At 45.7% G+C, this 12,982-nt stretch overlaps 2 protein-coding genes across 5 annotated transcripts; one reads left to right on the forward strand and one right to left on the reverse strand.

The window, feature by feature from the left end:
• Nucleotides 1-1,469: 1,469 nt before the first annotated feature.
• LOC108036574 (transient-receptor-potential-like protein) lies at nt 1,470-12,388 on the forward strand. 4 transcript variants are annotated; one of them, XM_017112822.3, is made up of 14 exons: nt 1,470-1,757; nt 3,574-3,733; nt 4,006-4,148; nt 6,634-6,871; nt 8,092-8,234; nt 8,301-8,661; nt 8,726-8,960; nt 9,675-9,948; nt 10,017-10,409; nt 10,500-10,695; nt 10,752-10,916; nt 10,982-11,201; nt 11,257-11,593; nt 11,649-12,388. In XM_017112822.3, the coding sequence occupies exons 2-14, from the start codon at nt 3,704-3,706 to the stop codon at nt 12,265-12,267; spliced, it is 3,354 nt and encodes a 1,117-aa protein (XP_016968311.1). In that variant the 5' UTR covers nt 1,470-1,757; nt 3,574-3,703; the 3' UTR covers nt 12,268-12,388. The 4 variants fall into 4 exon arrangements, with proteins under 4 accessions (XP_016968311.1, XP_016968312.1, XP_016968313.1 ...); XM_017112823.3 differs by having other exon boundaries at nt 3,586-3,733; XM_017112824.3 differs by having other exon boundaries at nt 1,470-1,620.
• LOC108036575 (uncharacterized) lies at nt 5,241-6,246 on the reverse strand. Its single transcript, XM_017112827.3, has 2 exons — nt 6,006-6,246; nt 5,241-5,943 (listed from the first exon to the last, which is right to left on the reverse strand). The coding sequence occupies exons 1-2, from the start codon at nt 6,058-6,060 to the stop codon at nt 5,600-5,602; spliced, it is 399 nt and encodes a 132-aa protein (XP_016968316.1). The 5' UTR covers nt 6,061-6,246; the 3' UTR covers nt 5,241-5,599.
• Nucleotides 12,389-12,982: the final 594 nt, after the last annotated feature.

Below are 12,982 nucleotides of genomic sequence, written 5' to 3' on the forward strand. Positions count from 1 at the left end.
TTGTTGTCTGTCGCCAAAGGACCAGCTTTCCCAGCCACCCTTCGCTCCATCTCATCAGAATCCTTTTTAAGATTTTTGATTTAATTCCGCTTTTGTTTGGCAAGTCGGTTGCTGCTCATGCCATGTGTATCTAAAGTTTAGATTGCCCAGGCAAATTTGTTTAAGCCCGTCAAAAGGCTGACTCTGCCGGGGACATATGAACATGTGAAGGATCCACTTGGACCGACTAGCTTTTGCACCAACGTCAAAGTGCAGGAGGAGCCAGCAAGACCAATGTCCTCTCCAAATTTGCCCAATCAAATGCCCTGGGCAGCAAGTCAAAATTTTAATAAATTGGCCAAATAATAATAAAAGCTTGAGCTTTTAAAGTTTTCACTTTGATCAAATGAATACCAATTGCTTGGCTAGCTGACAGTTTCCGAAGTGCAAGCCACATTGCTTGCATTTTGGTATAAAAACGGAAATAAATTAAATAAAAGTTATCCAATCGAATGGAATAAGCCTGACGCTCCGGCAAAATAATTGAAATATAAAACAATTACGGCACAGAAACAAATTGCACAAGAACAACTTTAATGGCTTGGGAAAAAATATACTTAAAAGAAAAATCTTTGAACCGATCCAAAATTGAGAACGAAATACGTGTCTTTTACTGAACAAATGCTCCAAATTTGAGAAATTCCCCGCATTCAAGTAGAAACGTTCTTAAAATCAAGAGGAAAGAACACTTAAGCCTCTTGTTCTAGATGAAAAGATTAGTTTTTTATTCGATTTGTTTTTGAGTAGCAAAGTAATCTTAAACATTTTATAAAATCTATCTGGCAACATTTATTTTTATGAGTGTAGCAAACAAACTCGATAATGAAAAATGTTCCAAAAATAATGTTCTCTCCCTGGTGTAAGTACAAACCATTTTCCGATGGGGAGTCGCAGTTATTGAAATATATTGAATACGACAGGTAAGCAATGTCAATCGCATTGCTGGTCAAACCGGAATTTTCCAAATGAAATTACGCACGCTGCACTGGGCAGCACGAAAATGTCGGCAAATGTGCAGCAGTTTGTGGCCATTAAAGAGCCCGAAGAGTAAGTGGCAAAACAATGGCTGGCCCAGCACAAATCAAATCACGGAAAATTAGTCGTAATTCAATTGCCGACAGTCGCCGTCTGGATCGTTTCCCGCCCCCGCCCCGACCTCACCTTCCGCATGTTTAGGTCCTAATCCCCTTAGGGAACTCGGCGAAAACTTGTTGATACCACCGCGCTGCGTGGCAAGGGGACAGCCTTCGACCCCACGCAATTCATACACCTATACACACCAGTTGTGCGGACAACCTCCAGGTGTATCTATGCGCTGGCTGACAAATATTTGACGTTTTAGTCTAATTAAATTAGCCGCAACGCCGCTCGGCCCTCGGGAAAGGTATAAATTTCTGCGCGCCAGTGGCAGCGTGTAAATTTCGCCGGTGGCACACGTTCGCGGTGCGTCGCGGCTTGTAACTCGGCGCGCTTTCCACAAATAAACTGAAACAAAAAAATAAAACTAAATAAAATAAAATAAAACAAAATACAGCAACACATTGTGCAGTCACTCCTCCTCCGTCGGTGCCTTAACGTATTGTGCGAAATATCATATACCCCTGCCATACAACTTATGTCCTTAGTCCCTCACCTAAGCCGGTCACATGAAATTTCAACGTCCATTGTGCCAGCGAGTTGAACAATTGCACACGTTTTTATGTGCCGGAATGCAAGAAGTACGTATCCGTACGGTTATAAGTGGCTTAAGTGCAGTCCGTGAGCCAACTGAATTATGTAGTTATATCCTTCATTCATTGTGCTCCTGTTCCTGCTCCTGCTCCTGCTCCTGATCCCGCTCCTGGTCCCACTCCTGGTCCCACTCCTGTGCCAGCTCCTGCTCCCCGGATTCTAAAGTTGGAGACTGTGTGTGCAGGGTTTTGTGGTCTGTGACTATGGCAGATTTTGCTTAAACTTGGCTGCCATCATGATAAGCTCTCAGTTTTTATGAACTCCATAAACCATTCGAAATGTGTTCCAGTTTTAATGAACTGCAGTTCTCTTGTAACAAAATTATGATGCCACGATCGATACAATTTAATGTAAGTGGTGCAGAGGAAGATGAAAATTGCGCTCTTGTATCACAGGGAAGATATCATTCATCATAGTCAGAGAGATAATTTGAGGACCTGAAACCATACGAATTATATTATTTATAGGGGGAGAGAAGAAAATCGGATACTTAATACCATAATCTATCTATCTATCTTATAGATACAAAGATAGTAACTCAAAAACTTTTACTTGGGACTTGAAAACCTAAATTCAAGCCCTGTATGGATCACCCCTTTATATTATGAAGCAAAAGCTTTAGTTTTCTTCAGTGTCACCCCAATATTATCGAATTCCCGCACTTTTCTCTGTGCACCTCCTTCAGGCGAACGGCTATAAATCCATTTGTAAACGCTTCCCATGAACTGGTAGATAAAACCGAATTTATTGTGACATTTTTATGTCCGTCTGTATTTTCACCTGTCGCCCGCACTTATATTTCTATTAAGTTAATTAAACAATGCACCATCGGCGGCCACTGTGGCGGCCAGAACAAGCCTTTGTCCGGCCCGGAAGTGCTCTTCCTGCTGTTGTTTTTTACGGAGGAGCCCCCATGATGGGTTCGCGTTTTTTCTTGCCGCATATGCAAAGCACTTGCATTTTTTATGACCAGGCCAAACACTTTTAAATGCATCTGCAGCATCCGTATCCGCAGCCGCAGGAGCGTGAGCATAAAGCCAGTTTAAAGCAAAAGCATGTAGACAGCATGCTTTTTTCCTTTTTCCACTTGATTACCGATCGGTGGCCGCTGGCCGAAAAAAAGTACCTTAAATATTCATTTCGGCATTGTTCACACATGCGGAGAGGAGCAGCGGAAAATACAAAAATATTTTGTTTTGGAGAACAAAGAATCGCTGAAAATCATTTCTAATAGGCAAACGATTGGCGGTGATGTAAACAAGCCCACGAGAGCCGCAAATAATAATAAAAATTGCAGCTAGCCGTGGATGATGGGGGAAATGCAAGTGAAAATGAGTTGCCATGAAGAGAATGTGAATGAAAACAGAAAATGTGATTGAATAATGAACCATAAATGAGTGCTCTCAAAAATCAAATTAGTGCTGCCTTTGAAATTCGCTTGGACAGTCGGAAACTAGTGAACACAGTGGCCAATCAAGTAGCAAAATTGCCGAAACTCACATCTTCCCCCTGCAGTTGGCACTTAAAAAGGGCTTAGCCAGCTTGGCCAACGAATAAAAACAAAAAGCGAAAAAAAACATTATAAACAGCTTAAATAGAAACTTTTTGCACACCAGAAACCAGAAACCATAAACCAAGTCAAAACCCCCAGCAGACACACACCGACTCGGTTGGACATAACTATAAAAGCAAAATCAACTTGAAAGTTGCATTTGGCCCGGCTTAGTATTGGACTTTTTTGGCTTAGCCATTGTGTATATAAATATGTGTTATATATGTCTGTTATATGTAAATACCTTGCAGTTTTTTTCCAAGCCCTTGTGCTGAGCCCGGCGACATGGAGCCGGCGTTGTGAACTCTGAACCCTGTGCCCAGTACATGGAATATTAATTACGCTCGGTTTTGTGTTAAGTGAAGTGTTCAAAAGCCCGCAATGGGTCGCAAAAAGAAGCTGCCAACGGGCGTAAGTAGCAATCGAGAGTCTTTTGAGAAAGTAGCGCCTCTCAACGAGGCGAAGCCAGCATTAGCCTAAGCCTAAACGACGCTTTCCTTAAACGCTGCTTTGCCACTTAGATGGAAGCCAGACAATCAGCATCCCAGCATCCTCCACTTTGCACTTAATTTTCTTGTGTGTTTATTTTTTATTTATTTGCAATTCCGCATACACGATTTGCCCGCCACATATCCGTGTACTTACGTATGCACTCACCCACACGTCTGTTTAAAATATGCCAGGTATCGTCTGGCGGCGGCAACACCTCCGCCCCCAAATCGGTGGGCGGGTGCTGTGTGCCGCTGGGATTGCCGCAACCTTTGCTGCTCGAGGAGAAGAAGTTCCTCCTGGCCGTGGAGCGGGGCGACATGCCGAATGTGCGCAGGTGAGTAGCGCTTTTTGCGCCTCCGATACCCAGCGGGTGGGCGGGCTCGTTTCGTATCAGATCCTGAGTGGCAGGGGTGCACTGAAACAAATTGGGACGTCTTTTGGTTACACATTAGGATTATTTATGGATCTCCAAGGTAAATCCACTTCTCATTATTAAAACTGAATCATAAAGAATTGTTGGAGTGTCATTCAAGTGGATTTGGCAGTGATCCGATTCCTAGCTTCATATATTTAGCTTTGTATATGGAAATAAAAATGTTGAAGTGTATATATGCAATACATGGTACAAATATATTTAATAAGTGCATTAAATTATTAATATATTTTAGTATTCATTTACAAATGAAGCTTTTTTCCACTCTCTGTTTACATAGTCACTGCAATGAAAATAGCAAAACGAATTTTACAAAAATCCTTTCAATTAGATTTCTCCGAGTGTATCCCCTCGACTCTGTAAACCCAAAGTTTTTCAAGCGGTACCTCGAGTTCCATAGGTGCCATCGCCTGGGGAAGCCCAGGTGTTGACTGGGCTGGGCCGTGCGGAAGGCACAAATCCCATCGGGAGCCTCCTTGGGATGTTTGGATGTGGTGGATGTGCCGGTGGTGGTTTCAATTATTTGCACACACGCCCTCCACCGCCTGCGGGCCCCAAAGCGGTTACCTAACTCGCTTCCTGCAGGCCACTTAATAAGCAATATGAGGACTCCGACCCGGATACTTTACGCTCGTTTACGGCTTTACTTTAATAAATGTACAATTCATTTCGTTTACTGGCAATGAATACGAGGCAATGTGCAGGGCGGTGTTACTTTTCTAAACTGTACGGTATTATGCAAAAAATAATTGCTTCGAACCAATTATCTTGTTGCATAAAAAATGTTATATTATTTCCATTTAAGAGTTAATCATTTATTTTTTAAATCGTTAAGGGTTAAAAAAATTTGGTCAGCAAGCCAAACGGAGTAAATTTTTTTAATCAACGTTGGCTTAGATTCAAATACTTATATGGTTTTGCATGTCATTCAATGTACAATATTAACCCCTTAGTTTTTTATAAAGAGAGCTGCCCAGAAGTCGTAATCGAAGCTTTGGTTGACATCCCAGGATGTCATTTATAAACAATTTTTTATTGTTTTCGGGGTCTTGGCGAAACGCTGGCAACAAGCAAGTGGATGGCGTGGGGTGTTCATGGAGCTGTCTCTGTTCCTGTCGGGGTTCCCACTTCGGTTTGGAGGCATGCATGGTGTGGCCACAAGCTCGCATCTTGTGTGGAATGTGGGGCTGGTGCTGGTGCTGGTGCTGATGCTAGTACTGATACTGATGCTAATCCTAATGCTGGATCTGGGTGATTCTACCTGAAAATCCGAATACTGATGCTGCAATACAGATACAGATGGGTATGTGGCGGCGATGAAGATGTAGATGGACATGGTGCTTTGGGGACACCTAAAAGTTGATAAAACGGTACGGGTTATAGCTTTTCATCTCGTCCAGGGTGTAGCGGTAGCGGATGCCCTTCGAGTGCTCCTCCTCGGAGCCGTTCGAGTCGTCCTCCTCCTCGCGGATCTCGTGCAGCCGCTCCACCCGGATGCCCTTCATCTGGCAGGCGCGGCGGTACAGCTGCTCCTCCCGGTCCATGTAGAACTGGCACGAGTTGGCTGGCTGCGGGATGGCCGGCGGATGGACCGCCGGATGGGTGCCAAATGAAACCGCTCCTGCTGCATAGGCCCCGGGGGTAAACCAGTTGTTGGCCAGAGCGCCACCGGCCACCAGCTTTACAGTTTGGGTCTCTGCGAGGGTTTCGAAAATTAAATCCTCTTGCAGGAAAGCCCACTGGTTGGTCCTAACTCACCCTTGTTCTTCTGGGCCATTTTGATGACCAAGCTCTGACCCTCGGCGGCTTCCATTTGGTATCGATTTTGTCGAATCGCTGGGGCTCACGAATAATTTAATCGCCTAATGTGGGGGAGTGGTGTGTTATCACTGTAATCGCGTCTTGAAAAGCTGATTCCGTTTCTTCTTTGAATTTTGTACAACAATTTATGTTGACGAACGATCGTAAAATGAAAGGTTTTCGCCCTTACTGACTGGCAGATGAAAACAAAATGTGACACTTCGCCTCCAGGGTAACTAGATTTCGATTAACAACCAGGCAGTGTTGGTGAAATAATAAAACTTTCTTTTTTAGATTTATTCACCTTTTTCTCGCTTTTCTGGCAGCTGGCTAAACAGAGGCGATATGAGTTCCTATTTTTTTGGCTTGGCCATTGATTGGCAAAGTTTTTTGTTGGCCGCGGCCGCGATGTAATTAGAAACTTTGGCTCCAACTTTTGACTTGACACCGAGCATCGGGGCAGGAATTGGGGGAAGTTTGTCCGAAAATGAAGAAAAGAAAAAGTTGCCGAGGTCCTTTTGGTGGGAGCCCGCTTCAATTAGCAGAAATGCCTCCCCCTTTATTAAGTAAATTCCGATAATTGCAGGATCCTGCAGAAGGCGCTGCGCCATCAGCACATCAACATCAACTGCATGGATCCCCTGGGGCGCCGGGCCCTTACCCTGGCGATAGACAATGAGAATCTGGAGATGGTGGAGCTGCTCGTCATCATGGGGGTGGAGACCAAGGACGCTCTGCTGCACGCCATCAATGCGGAATTCGTCGAGGCTGTGGAGCTCCTGCTCGAGCACGAGGAGCTCATCTACAAGGAGGGCGAGCCCTACGTAAGTCACTCCCCAGGCACCTGGAGAAATTACCTTGCTTTCCTTGCTTTCAGCTAAAATTTGAATTTGATATGATATATAGAATATTTGGAAATGGTTTCTTGAACTGAGAACTTTATAGCATAGCCTTTAATTCATTAAGACACACTTTGATTCTATTTCATTATTTTGGCTAAATTTCTGTACAGAATTTTCTCGCAGTGTGTCCTTTGTTTTGTCTGCTGTGCTCAGCTAATTTGTGGCCCACATTATCGTCCGTAGGCGTTTAAGGCCCTGTAAGTTGAAGCTAACACGATTTTAATCAGTTTCCGTGTGAGGGGCGTTGGGTGTTTGGAGTGCCTGGCGTGCTCGGAGTCCTCGGAGTGTCCCACCCATCGGGATCATCTTCGCCATTGGGCACGTACTCGCAGCATCTCAACTACCGAGTGATTGGGAGTGTGCGATAAGCGGCCAACGACCAAGAGCCCCCAGTTCGCCCAACCCACCCGGTAATCCAGTACATCCTGGGCCATCCCGGTATAAGGTTTACGCTTATTGCAAATAAAGTCGTCTGGGCCTCCGTCGAGCTCATATTTATGCACACAGGCACGCTTCATTAGGCAGCCATTGGGCGCTGTTGGAGCGTGAAAATTACTATTGTAGCGCATATGCAATAAAACGTTTAACAGGCTTAATAACATCTACAAACGATGAAGACAACGCACTTCGAGTGGGTTCTGGGACGATTCTGGGAATAATTTCAGCACTTTTTGGGCAGGCAGCAGTCGGTATTAATAGACAGTAGTCAAGAAAGCAAATGAGAAAAATATTAGGTTTGGTATCGGTTTGCCATGGTAGTTAATGATGTATTCACTTCAGACTTCCAGGGGTATTCTTCAATATTCTTCAGAACAAAATAAACCAAGATAGGAAAAACAACAGTTGCAAAATTACAAAATAAATTACTTTTACGTTTAAACCATTAAGCAATCAATGTATCAATTGCACAACAGAGTTTTTCAGTAAGCAATATGAAACATGATAACATACTTGTTAGTTATATTTGTTTAAAAAAGTCCGGCTTAGGTCTTTAGAATTTCTTTCTTTCTTCTTTAGATTTCTTAACTGATTTTATTATAGAAATTAAATAATGTAAAAATTCCACATACAACACATTTATTTTAAATAAGTAGAGAAGCTCTTTCAATTTAATAACACTCTTTTACCCCTTATTTTCGCAGAGTTGGCAGAAGGTTGACATTAACACGGCGATGTTTGCGCCGGATATCACACCTCTGATGCTGGCCGCCCACAAGAACAACTTTGAGATACTCCGCATTCTCTTGGATCGTGGGGCAGCCGTGCCAGTGCCACATGATATACGGTTAGCTGGGAATTAGATACCTATAAAATTGTATTTTTTATTTCGGATTTATACCATCTCCTACAGTTGCGGCTGTGAGGAGTGCGTCCGCCTGACCACGGAGGACTCCCTGAGGCACTCCCTCTCCAGGGTGAACATCTACCGGGCGCTGTGCAGTCCGTCGCTGATCTGCCTCACCTCCAACGACCCCATACTCACCGCCTTCCAGCTGTCCTGGGAGCTGAGGAACCTGGCCCTAACCGAGCAGGAGTGCAAGTCGGAGTACATGCAGTGCCAGAAGTTCGCCGTGGATCTGCTGGATCAGACGAGAACCTCCAACGAGCTGGCCATCATCCTGAACTACGATCCGCAGATGTCGAGCTATGAGCCCGGCGACCGGATGAGCTTGACCCGCCTGGTGCAGGCCATTTCCTACAAGCAGAAGAAGGTATTTCCGGTATTTGCCTCGGGCATTGTTTTCAAGCTAAAATTCCCCGTTTTCCTTGCGACAGTTCGTAGCGCACTCGAATATCCAGCAATTACTGTCCTCGATTTGGTATGACGGTCTCCCCGGATTCCGGCGCAAGAGCATTGTGGACAAAGTCATCTGCATCGGCCAGGTGGCCGTGCTGTTCCCGCTCTACTGCCTCATATACATGTGCGCCCCGAATTGCCGGACGGGCCAGTTGATGCGCAAGCCCTTTATGAAATTCCTCATCCATGCCTCCTCCTATTTGTTCTTCCTGTGTGAGTATTCCGCCTGCGGTGCACTGTGTAAACAACCTGGGCTCGGTTTAAGGTGGAGCGGTCCTCCGTTTGGGGTCGGTGGATATGGATAGGTACCCGCTGTGGGATTTAATTTTTTTCCTTTGCTCTTGATGGAATGTACTACAAAAACAAGAGATAACGCTGTGGTCCATGCCATTGACTATCAAATACCCTTTACTCAGCTAAGAGTGCAGATACGCAGCGAAGCGAATGTAGCAATGGCGCCACCTTTAGTCGAAGGAGCTATATGTTAATTAAAAAAATAAAACAGCATTAACCATTTTAAAAATCTTTAAAAATGTGAGCGCTATACAGGTTTTAGAGTGGGCGAGGGAGCGTTTCTTGCTTTTATGTTATCAAAAAACTCAGCTTTCATACGGACAGACTTACGGACAAACGGACAGACGGACATGGCTAGATCGACTCGGCTAGTATTTTATATTTTATATTGATTATGAAATAAATACTTAAAAAACTAAAAAAATTAGTATAATAAATTCTTAAAACTATAGAAATCGTGTTCACTATGACAATACCCTATAATTTTTAAGGAATTTACACAAAGCCTTCCCAGAATCATTGGCTATGAGTGATTTCGGGTAGTGTAGGCTGTAAATAACCTATTCCGGTTCAGGTCCTTTTACGACGACATTTCAGGATCACAATGGGAACTCATTGTTGTTTGCTTTGCAGTCATCTTGATTCTGGTGTCGCAGCGGGCGGACGATGACTTTGTGCGTATCTTCGGATCGACCAGGATGAAAAAGGAGCTGGCCGAGCAGGAGCTGCGTCAGCGGGGCCAGGCTCCCACCAAACTGGAGCTCCTGGTGGTGCTCTATGTTATTGGGTTCGTGTGGGAGGAGGTGCAGGAGATATTTGCGGTGGGCATGAAGAGCTATTTGCGCAACATGTGGAATTTCATCGACTTTCTGCGGAACAGCTTGTACGTGAGTGTGATGTGTTTGAGGTGAGTTGGCGAGATGGTGCATGTTATGTGTATGCTTTTTTATTTTGGTTAAAACCTCTCCCTTTCAGAGCCTTTGCCTACATCCAGCAGGCCACGGAAATAGCCAGGGATCCGCAGATGGCCTACATACCCCGCGAAAAGTGGCACGACTTCGATCCGCAGCTCATTGCCGAGGGGCTCTTTGCGGCGGCCAATGTCTTCTCGGCCCTGAAACTGGTGCACCTGTTCAGCATCAATCCTCACCTGGGTCCGCTGCAGATCTCCCTGGGTCGCATGGTCATCGACATCGTCAAGTTCTTCTTCATCTACACCCTGGTGCTGTTCGCCTTCGCCTGCGGACTGAACCAGCTGCTCTGGTACTTTGCCGCGCTGGAGAAGAGCAAGTGCTACGTGCTGCCGGGTGGCGAGGCGGACTGGGGCTCCCACGGCGACTCCTGCATGAAATGGCGCCGCTTTGGCAAGTAAGTCCAGTCACCAGGCCAATTAGCCACCGGGCTAATTGAGTTGCCCACTCATTTCGCTAATTCAATGTCCCCCTCCACCCTCCACAGCCTCTTCGAGTCCTCGCAATCGCTCTTTTGGGCCAGTTTTGGGATGGTCGGGCTGGACGACTTCGAGCTGAGTGGCATCAAGTCGTATACGCGATTCTGGGGACTGCTCATGTTCGGCTCGTACAGCGTCATCAACGTGATTGTGCTGCTGAATCTGCTCATCGCCATGATGTCCAATTCGTATGCCATGATTGATGTAGGTTGGGAGGGTAGTTGGGCATTTGTGTTCAAGTAACCCAATTGTTTTTGCAGGAGCACTCGGACACGGAGTGGAAGTTCGCCAGGACCAAGCTGTGGATGAGCTACTTCGAGGACAGCGCCACGCTGCCGCCGCCCTTCAATGTCCTGCCCTCCGTCAAGTGGCTCATCAGGATCTTCCGGAAGTCCAGCAAGGCCATCGATCGACAGCGATCCAAGGTATGACTTTACTCTTTAGTAAGCTTAAAGTTAGAGGATTAATTCGAAAGCCCTTTTTCCCTTAGAAGCGACAGGAACAGGAGCAGTTCAGCAAGTATGACAACATTATGCGCTCCCTGGTCTGGCGCTATGTGGCTGCCATGCATCGAAAGTTCGAGGATAATCCCGTATCGGAGGATGACATCAATGAGGTCAAGAGTGAGATCAATACCATGCGCTACGAAATGCTTGAGATATTCGAGAACAGCGGCATGGATGTATCCTCAGCCAACAAAAAGGAGAGGCGTAAGTATATTACTTTTTGAGAAATCTAAGGGATCCTAACACAGAATTCTTATAGAGCCACGACCCCGGCGAATAAAGGTCTGGGAGCGGCGCCTGATGAAAGGCTTCCAGGTGGCACCGGTGCAGAACAGTTGCGAACCCGATGCCTTTGGAAATGTGAACGGTCAAGGAGAAATGCGGGAGATCAAGGTGGAGGCCATTCCTTCAAAGCCAGAGAAGGAAACCGCTAGGGAGAGATTCCAGCGGGTGGCTCGCACCGTCCTTTTGCAGTCCACGGCTCACAGGTGGAACGTGGTCCTCAAAGCCGCCCAGGACTCTCAAATAGGCCACTGCGCCAAGAACGAGAGGAAGAATCTACAAAACCTGGGCAGAGCCATCGAGGAGGCCAAGAGGTTGTGCTATAACTACATGGCAAAAGTGCTTTATTAAGATATTTTCAATTTTCAGGCTCATTATGCTCAATCCGGGATGTCCCTCTGGTCGCGAGTCACCCATTCGCATTGAGTTTGAGGATGAAAAGACGAGCACTTTGCTGGAGCTACTCAACCAAATCAGCGCTGAGATAAGTGATAGTGAAAGGCCCAAGATCAAGCCCATCTGGCGACCACCTCTAAAGTCCGTGCCTGCCCGGGCCATGGCAGCCAATAACACCAGATCTCTGACAGCACCCGAGCTAAAGATCGGCAGGAAATCCTCTCCAGCCCCCACCCCAGGTCACAAGGCAGTCAGCCAGCTGAGAAGCCGAGAGCTGCCCCTGTGTCCCAGCAAACTTATAGCCAAGACAACTACGGGTACCTCCATCGCTCCTTCCAAGAAGTCGGCACCCGCAACCCCAACTGGTGCTCATCCGCCACCCACCTTCAAGAAGAGCAACCCACCCTTCTCCGTGGAGGGACGCATCCGGGGCAGTGCACATACAAAAGATGGTGTGCCATCCGGCAATTCGAATTTCGACATCCACGTGGTCGATCTGGACGAGAAGGGCGCTCACCTGGCCAGGGATAACGTTTCCGATATCAGCTCCATTGCCAGCACGAGTCCCCAGCGGCCAAAGCATCGAAACTAAATGTGATTGTGGCATGGACACGGGTGATAAATCTCCATGGGTCCACCAGATGCCTTACAAATAGCTATATTCTTGTATATCTATCCATAAACAAGGAATAAATGTATTTAGGCATATTGAATGGGATGTGGCTTTCCGTTTAACTCGGTGTAGTCTCGATTTTAAATGCTCCCCTCCCCGCCAAATCGCATTTACATGTAGCCAATGAAGCATCCCTAGACATGGCGGACCCCACGGGACTTAACTTTCTTTTGGTGAAAGCGTGCGTGAAAATTCGTAAGCCGGAAGCTTCAAAGGCAATTGAGACACAAACATAAACAAGTCGCCGGATAAACGCTTCTCCTGGGGGCCGAAAAGGGAAAGAATTGTAAATTCAATTTGATGTCATATCAATTGATTTTGGGCCACATCTTTGTGCCGCTTCGGCTGGCGTTCCAGTGCTGCGGACAAGTCTCTCGATAATGGGACTTTGTAGGGGGGAACCCCTCTTAGACACACAGAGAAAAATTGGAAGGTGTATAATTATTATGGTTTGACTTGAATACAATTTTAAATGATTTAAATATAAATACGAAGGAAGAAAATGGGCATAAGAAACATATCAGAAAAGTTACCAAAAATTGTAAAAAAGAAATTTTTTTTATTTATTTAAGATAAGGTTCGAATCCCACAAGATAGGAATCCCATAGGATAGGAGAGAAACAAAGAATGTTTT

Source organism: Drosophila biarmipes, chromosome 2R (assembly GCF_025231255.1).
Source record: "Drosophila biarmipes strain raj3 chromosome 2R, RU_DBia_V1.1, whole genome shotgun sequence".
Lineage (NCBI taxonomy): Eukaryota > Metazoa > Arthropoda > Insecta > Diptera > Drosophilidae > Drosophila > Drosophila biarmipes.